The sequence below is a fragment of the Ictalurus punctatus genome, chromosome 25 (assembly GCF_001660625.3).
Source record: "Ictalurus punctatus breed USDA103 chromosome 25, Coco_2.0, whole genome shotgun sequence".
Lineage (NCBI taxonomy): Eukaryota > Metazoa > Chordata > Actinopteri > Siluriformes > Ictaluridae > Ictalurus > Ictalurus punctatus.
In genome coordinates, this window is record NC_030440.2 from 6,719,183 (window position 1) to 6,728,090 (window position 8,908).

An 8,908-nucleotide genomic window follows, 5' to 3' on the forward strand; every position below is an offset into this window, starting at 1 on the left:
TAATGCATGTTTATGTCTTTGGATTTGTAGTCAAGAGGAATGTCTTTCCCTGATCGTGTTGCTGAAAAGGTTTCAGAGCTGCCGTACCCATCTTAACAACACCCTGCTGATTAGCGAGCAGACTATAAGTGAGCAGGCCTCCTATATGGGCAAAGAAAATCTTCAACGTCTCATCTCCAGGGTATGAATTTACAAATGTGCTGTAAATTCGTGTGTAAGGACAGTAGATGGCAGCATGATGTCAAACTTCAAGCTCTACAAGCCCTGTTAGTGTATTAGAGCAGTCAGTGTGTGGTGTTCTCTGAAAACCTGTTAGATGTCAGTGTGAATTCTGGAAAACAGCCAAAAATGGCATAACATTGGGTTTTGACCTAAATTGACATTTCCTACCAGAAATATAATTTGACATCTTGACTTTAGAGAAAACATATTTCACCACAACAACATGGAAATGTTTTCATTTAGGCTACTGCAAAAATCAACAAAGATTTAAACGATGTTGAGATATGTGCAAAAAAGCCACCAATATCAGTTCAGGAAAGTATGTCACTTTTATATATAGTAGAAAATTTTGAAATTTAACCATGTGGATATTTTTTCAGGCCCCCACAGATACAGTATATAGCAGTATAAACCAATGACATTGGCAAAACTTTGTAAAGAGAGAAACAAAGCAAGATTTGAATTATCTAATGGTATGCACCTGAGAACAAGTTAGTAGAAACCCAGCCAGAAATGGGGATGAGCTGGGATGTGACGGTTAATTGCGGAGGACTAAAAGTGATACTTATTGGCCCTTATGTACCATGGCCCCTTAAAAATCTCCATCCCTGAATTGGCTACATCACTCTCCTCTCCGCCAATAGCTGCTGTGTGGTGGGTGTTCTGGTGCACTTTGGCTGGTGTCGCATCATCCAGGTGGATGCTACTCACTGGTGGTGGTTGAGGAGATTTCCCCTCATACTATGTAAAGCGCTTTGAATGTCTAGAAAAGCATTATATAAATGTAAGGTATTATTACTACTACTATTATTATTATAATTTTTCTATTTATTAATATTGCTAATATAATATTACTACTATTATTATTATTTTTCAATTTATTATTATTGCTTTTCTGATGCCATTATTTCCTCCTGAGTCTTTGTGCATGTGTATGCAGGTAAACAGCATTAAATCAGACCTGAGTGCTCTTGGAGATGGTGTGGAGGAGTTTAGAGCTGTGTGCAGACAGCTGCACTCTCAGATGAGAAATATCCCAGACTGTCCAGATGCTCCATTCGAGAGTGAGGCGGATGCACTCATGGACCGCTGGCTAGATGTACGACTGTTTATTTGCAAATCAAAACTAATAGTATTACTTACCTGTTAAGAATGGCACTGCTATTTGCAGTGTAATGACTTACAATATGGGCAGGGTCTGAGAATGTGTTTATTTTCATGTGCTTCTCAGGTGAGTGAGAGGACAGACTGCCACTTTGAGAATCTGCAGATCGGGCTATCGCTGTGGGATAAGCTTCTCTTGTTGGCTAGGGAGGTGGAACTCTGGACTAACAACAAACTGAGGACATTTGCACAGTCATACTCATTTCAGACAGAACAGGAGGTTCTTGATATGCAGGTAACTTTTTCAGACATTAGTGATGAACAACTAGAATACATATGCCAGTAATTTAGATAGTTCAAGAGAGACCTAAAGACTTTTTTTATTGTTATATATTACATTTTAATGTGGCACAAAACACAGCATCTGAATATATAAAAGTACCCAAATTCTTCACTGGAGTAAATAAATACTTATGATATACACTTACGTTAAAATTTACACACATTACTTTTAGTTACTGGTGGTAAATTAGTGGCCCTTTCATCAAAATCCGTGTATTTTTTTTTCTAATTTCACAAAACTCTGCGCCCTCGGCCTGAATGCGTCAGAGAAAGCTTTTATTTTTATTGGAGTGTTTGTGCACTCTTGTTTTTCCCCCTCGGAACAAACCTCAAAGGCGGAAGGGGAGAAGACTGTTTCGGGGGCACCTGCGGAACAAGGGCCACTCTCCTGTGCAAACTGGACACTGAACCGTGTTCACATTTTTCACCCTTCTCCTTTTCCCCGGAGAGGGGTGTCTCTCTGGAGGCTTGAGACAGAGAAACCCTGAGTGTTGTCTCTGAACCTTTCCTGTTGCCCAGGTGATGTCTTATGTCACCCGCCTCTTTTTGCTGCCCTAAGGGTTTGTTGGCCGGTACTTCTCAGCTGCAGCAGCGAAAGACTGTTTTGGCTGCGGAGCCGTGTTTTTTCTGACTTCTGTGATGGAGGAGGGTTAGATATTCAGACTGTCCTCCTTTCCTGGAGGGCCTGAAATACGGCCAGCTTGGATGATAAGGCCGAGCCCACGGTTTTCTGGGGAGACAAGCTTCGAATGCCTCTCTCTCCTTCTTCCACAGGTTGCTGTTACTGTTGTGCCTTCGCCTTCTCGGAGAGTCCTGACAAGTTCAGCCACAGTGACCTCTCACCCATAACTGCCAAGCCCATACTCTGGCCACAGCTTTGAACTGCTCCACGAGATGTGCGCAAGTTTAAATCTGCAATAACGCATATCTTCTGCCAGAAAGCTGGGTTGGGAGATCCGGAGTCTAGCTGATGACCCATTTCCTCCAACAGCTCCAACAGATAAGCTGTGTGGAGAGACGTCGCATTCAACGGTCACAATGCCGAATCTGACAATTTATAAATCTTCTGGAAGACAGAGGAGCGACGCGCTCTGTCTTTCCCGGCAGCAAGGCTCTGGCTAAGAGAAGGCTGCTCTACAGCTCGGGTAAAGGTGGTGTGCCACCGACATTTCAACAGGGGGAGGGACCACCATCCCTAAATCTTCCATTCCCTAAACGTCAAGCCTCGAGAAACCCTTGACGGGCACCCGGTGAAAAAATGGCTTGTCCCAAAACCTCTTCATTTCACCCACACAGGCCGGGACAGCCAGAGTAAGCTGTCTTGCTGACGGGAGCCTTTTTCCTTCATATAAATCCCTCTCAGACCCTTTTCCTGCTGGCTGGGAAGGCCAGTCGATGGACAATTTCGCTGTGGCCCTGCGACAGACCTCGAGCAGGTCCATGTCTGTCTGCACCGGGGAGGGTGAGCACTCCTCCTGCATGCTTGGCGGCCGGGACTGATTTGGGGGAAGGATAGCGTCTTCGTCGTCATCGAGAGGACCTCATCATCCTCACCTTCTTCCTCTCCCTCATCAAACAGAAGGAGGAGGATAGGTGGCACACTGTCCATCATCTCTCCCCATGTGTTTGGGGCTTGAGGACACTCCATGGGCTCTTCTCTGGGTTGAGAAGAGTGGCATGGGTCCTTATTTCCTGCGACTGCAACTTGAAGTCTTCGTTCCCAGGTTTTAGTCAAGAAAGAAGCACACTGGGGGCAACCGTCAGTGTTAGACAGTGCTGCTTGGGCATGTTTAGCACCCAAGCAAGAAATGCAGTCGCTGTGCGAATCCTCACCTGAACTCGTTAGTTATCCCATTTTAAGTCTGACTCTCAACAGACCCAAAGAAGGAATAAATCGTTTTCTGATGTTACCGTGAGGCTCCATCTGCAAATTGTTGAGCAATAATTCCCAATGAGACTGCTGAGGACAGCTTTCAAAATCTTCCTCAGAGAAGAGAGCCAGAATGACAAAGCAGCAGGCAGCGGCGGCTTATATTCAGTGAGGCAGGATTCCCTGATCGCTAAAGTGATTAGTCTGCCATATCGGCAGACATAGTGTCATTGGTGCTTCCCCAATCGGTCACGCCTGAGGCGTTCCCATAGTGAGATACCGAACGAATATTAGTAAGAGAACCCAGGCTTAAGTATAATAACAAAGTAATTGTACTTCAACACTTCCAATGTGAAATTAAAATCTAAAAATCTAAAAACTTTAGACTCTCTACAGATAATAATGTGTCACATTTGGTTGTGCCATGAGTGGGAGGGTGTACTTTCTCCCTTCTCAGTCACAGCCAATTGTGATCATATGTTAGTTCATCTATGTGGCAGAAGACACCACTTTCCTCCAAGTGTGTTTCTCTGCCCTTTGTTTTATCATGAGCAGCAGTGCAAAAATATGCAGTAGCTGGCTTCACATCTCGGAAGAATCGTGTGGAAATCTTCATCCTCCCTAGTTGATAGTCATTGTGGGAGAGAGCTGGCTACTTTGTGGGAATTGTCAGGTGACTGTATTCGACAAAAAAAGTATTGTGCAAAAGTCTTATGTACCCTATTTTTTAGTATAAACTTTGTTATAGATTTTTATTTCTTGTCTTCTACATTATTGCGTCAGTGCAAAAACATTTTCTAAACATTCATTTTCCAGCACAAAAAAAAAGTTCGTATGTCAGTAAAGAAAATGTAAGTGACCACTTTTCAGACAAAAATTATAATGAAGGTTGCGTTTTGTTGTAAAAATAAGAAGGGAGTGCAACTCCAGAGCAAGTCTCCAGAAGAACCGTGGCTGGTTCTGCAAGATGCTCAGTAAAAGTTACCAGGTCATTTCTTTATCAAACTGCACAAATTGTAACTGAGACCATGCGTTTACATAAATGTTGAAACTGCCCTTAGACATTTGTTATCAGTGAGATTTGGGTAAGCAAGTTTTCTTTCCTTTTCTCAGTGCAGGGAATCCTATTGAAATTGTGTGTGTTAGTCACAAATATGCTACAAATATCGTAGAAGGTTGAAAAAAGGCTATCTTTTAATCAAAATAGTAAAGTCACCATAATAATGAAAACTAATTGTGTAATTTATTAATTTATTCAAAGCATATTCTCAGTTCCCATTTGTAAGTTAAAGAGGCCCCATTAAGAAAAAAGCTAGAATTGGTAGAAAGTATCATTAAATTTTTTTTTTTTTAAATTCCCCCCTTTTGCTTTGGTCTATGGCTGGCCAGGGATCTCCTTATTTTACAAGTAACCTGTTAATATCTGAGGCTTTATCATTGCTTCAACAGGAGGAGTTGAGGAAACAGGAGGAAAATGTGGAACATATCCATCGCCGGTCGGCTGAGATCAAGGAGATTCTGCACAGCAGTGAACCCCCCCTGGAGCTACAGGTAAGTCTGCCTGAGTTTACACACACATGCACAGAAATGCTTATTTCCTGCTCTGTTTACTGCGTTATGTCTATACCAACTATGTATGCTGTTTTTTGTTTCAGGTGACTGAGAGTCAGCTGAGGAAGAGAATGGAGGAAGTGAAGGAGCTCTTCACTGAAACGAGTGACGTCTTTAGAGAGCTGGCGGCTGCCAAGGCTCAGCTGACTGCTAGGATGACAGAGCGCGTGTCCTCCATACAGATGATAAATGATGCCCTGAGCACACTTGCTGCATCTGAGGGCCCTCAGCTCATCCGGGATATCCAGGTGACTATATCAGCAGAAACGTTGAGAATGCAATAAGGGTTGTTCAACATATATACTGCATCATCGAGTGATTTAAATAGTGAAAGCATAATCTGAAGTTGGGATTGGATCCTTGTGTTTTGACTGCTCCCTGACTGTTTTCTCCTACAGGTCTTATCAGAGAAACTACAGCTAGAAACTGAGCAGGCAGACACTCTTCTGCATCAGGTTGCCTTGTTGGCCAATGTGGCCAGCCCAGAGAGCTTGTTGTCTCTTATTGAGGATGGGGCTCAGCTGCAGGAAAACATATCTGCCATCAAACACATGATCATTCTGAAGAGAGAAGAAGCAGAGAGCCTTAATAAGACACAACAGGTCAAATATGCTCAAGTCACAGAGTCAGAGGATCTTCATTCCCAAGTCACAGTCCAGAAGGTCCAAGATCCTCCACCAAAGAAACGTGATGTCAGCAACAGTCAGGCACAGCAGGGTCAATCTTCATCTCACATCTATCCCAAAGCAAAAGAGTTACATGAAGATGTAGCAGACCGTGAACACTTGCTTAAAGATTTAGAGAACTTCAGACACCTGGCAGAAATGACAGAAGAATGGCTTAAAAGATTACAGCAGTCAGTTGACACTCAGGAAACAGATACTCAGAACATCCCTGCTAAAACTGAGGAGAGACTGCAGGAACTGCAGGTGAAAAAAAGAGATCTATGAATAATGCTTAAATTAAATATCAAGGAAATAAATAAGGGAATTAAACTTTGTTCTTTTTTTTTTTTTTTTTTTACATGTCAAGGTTGTAAAAATATCAACCTTTTTTTTTTTTTTTTTACATATCAAGGTTGATCACGGAGCATTGTTATTTTTGTAACAGTCAGGAAAAAAAAGCCTTGCAAAAAGGTGTCCCAGTTTTGAACTGGTAAAACAATAACTTGAACACATATAGACCTCACTTGCCCGAGGAATGGCACTAAAATGGCCAATTTAATACAAAAGATGAAATTGCATTGAAAAGGTTGAGCGCATGAAAAGCCAAGGATTAGACCCACATCTAAATTGCGTCTTAGCTCCCCCCCACCCCCCTTTAAATTTTGACTTCCAATTTGCCAGCCCCTTTACATTACTGCTCGGATTGATTTGCAACTGGCTGTTTAAAAGAGCTAAAGGTACTGGCAGAAACGTATTTCATCTCCCAGTTCAGGATATTATCACTACCATAGTCATGTCAAAATTGGATTTCAAAGATGATTTCTATCACCTGCCTCACATTCTTATTTCTGTTCATAGTCTGTTCAAATGTAATGACTGATGTGTGCTCAGGTGGTGTTGGACCTGAGGGCTGAAGGAGACAGCAGGTTGGAGAAGCTGAAGGTCAGAGGTCAGTCACTCCTCCAGAGACACAGTGAGAGAGGGGGAAGAGACTTACAGGATGTCCTATGCATACTTAGGGATGCAGAGTGCCAGTGGGATTCTGTGTTGCAGTCTGCAGTTAAGCAGTACAGGTACAGTATACAGTACATGAGCACAGGTCACGGATCACATGTCATTATTGTACAGTATATATGTGTGTGTGTGTGTGTTTAAGTATATGGGGAAATTTTATGCAAATAAAATTATGCTATCTGTAGGACTGGTTTTCATTTGCTTTTGAGAAGAGGGATTTTGACAGTTTGTCTCCATAAATAAGATAAGATTAAGGTTATGAGTGCTAAATCTCATTGCTTATTGCTCAATAATTTGAAAAAGTATTCATACTTAGTTTTTAAATTTACATTATTTTAATAAAGGGTTTCAGTCATTTAGGCTAATCGATTAGTCAAGGTGAATGGATTTTTGACTGCAGGTTTTTTCCCTTTTTTTTCCCCTTCAGCCCAGTCAGTTCCAGAATTTAATTTAATTCAAATTTGATTTGCAAACACATTATAGACGGCATGTCCCTGTGTTTTAGATTTCTACAGGGTGTTATGGAGCCCTTTTCCTCCATTCAGCATCAGCGACAACTGGAAGGTCAGACAGCCCTGTCTCAGGATGTTCAGACTCTGCTCAATAAGCCGACAACGCTTGAGAAGTCCATTCACAAACAGCTTGACCATTTACAAAGCCAAAAGGCCAGAGAAACGGGTTTTGAAGTAAGTTTTTAAGTTATTTAAGATCCTGTGTCCTAGTGAACGGGGCGCCTGTAGATAGCACTTCTTTGGAATAAAACAAGCAGCATGACAGATTATAATCTTACCATTTGTTATATGATGTAACTGCAATGGTGTCATATCAATAGGGTGTGTGCTAAGGAGGCCTTAGGCAAAAACGGTCATAGCACCTTGTTTTGTGCTCTTTTCCTTTAGTGTGATTTGAATAAAAATAATTTTTATTTGAAATAAAGCCAAAGGAGGTATCTTAGTCAAACTTAAAGCAGGATTTCACTCTAAAACTATTAATGAATAATAATAATGAAATGATCTAAACCACAATTCTGAGGTGGTTATTGAACCTTTGTATACAACATTGTAGGCTTCTTATTTTTGTTTATAATTTAGCACAGCAAAGAGACCAGACAGAGCAGGGTTCATTTGTTCATTTGCAGAGTTGATTCACTACATATTGTAGTCATGCCATGCAAGTCTGTTACCATGGCAGTCTCAGAAGTACACAGTGTAATCTTCTAAATAACACAGCCACTTTAAATGAGTAACTCTGCCATTAACCTAGACTGCAGTTCAGCCCATCAAGGTTAAGTGCTTACGTTGGTTGTCCATTTGGAAAATATGACAAAGATTCCTACATGAGGCTTTACTTAGAGATCATCTGTAACATAATTTATCTAAATGTTCTATAGTTCCTGTGATTTCTTATTCAGCATTAAACTGATTAGACTATATATATATATATATATATATATATATATATATATATATATATATATATATGTATATATGTATATATATATATATGTATATATATATGTATATATGTATATGTATATATGTGTATATATATATATATATATATATATATATATATATATATATATATATATATATATATATATATATACACACACAGTATCTCACAAAAGTGAGTACACCCCTCACAATTTTTATAAATATTTGATTATAACTTTTCATGTGACAACACTGAAGAAATGACACTTTGCTACAATGTAAAGTAATGAGTGTACAGCTTGTGTAACAGTGTAAATTTGCTGTCCCCTCAAAATAACTCAACACACAGCCATTAATGTCTAAACCGCTGGCAACAAAAGTGAGTACACCCCTAAGTGAAAATGTCCAAATTGGGCCCAAAGTGTCAATATTTTTTGTCAATATTTTGTGACTTGTTAAGTGTTACAAGGTCTCAGGTGTGAATGGGGAGCAGGTGTGTTAAATTTGGTGTCATCGCTCTCACACTCCCTCATACTGGTCACTGGAAGTTCAACATGGCACCTCATGGCAAAGAACTCTCTGAGGATCTGAAAAAAAGAATTGTTGCTCTACATAAAGATGGCCTAGGCTATAAGAAGATTGCC

The 8,908-nt window shown here is 40.6% G+C and overlaps 1 protein-coding gene across 9 annotated transcripts in view; it reads left to right on the forward strand.

Annotated features, from left to right (window-relative positions):
- The window catches only part of syne2a (spectrin repeat containing, nuclear envelope 2a), a 124,179-nt gene that overhangs the window by 34,221 nt on the left and 81,050 nt on the right, over positions 1-8,908 (forward strand). For all 9 annotated transcript variants that reach the window (XM_017455909.3, XM_053675761.1, XM_053675760.1 and 6 more), the window contains 8 exons: positions 31-181; positions 1,163-1,321; positions 1,454-1,621; positions 4,988-5,089; positions 5,194-5,397; positions 5,548-6,078; positions 6,706-6,887; positions 7,334-7,514. In XM_017455909.3, the coding sequence (XP_017311398.2) occupies positions 31-181; positions 1,163-1,321; positions 1,454-1,621; positions 4,988-5,089; positions 5,194-5,397; positions 5,548-6,078; positions 6,706-6,887; positions 7,334-7,514 (1,678 nt within the window). The remainder of the gene's footprint in view (positions 1-30; positions 182-1,162; positions 1,322-1,453; positions 1,622-4,987; positions 5,090-5,193; positions 5,398-5,547; positions 6,079-6,705; positions 6,888-7,333; positions 7,515-8,908) is intronic.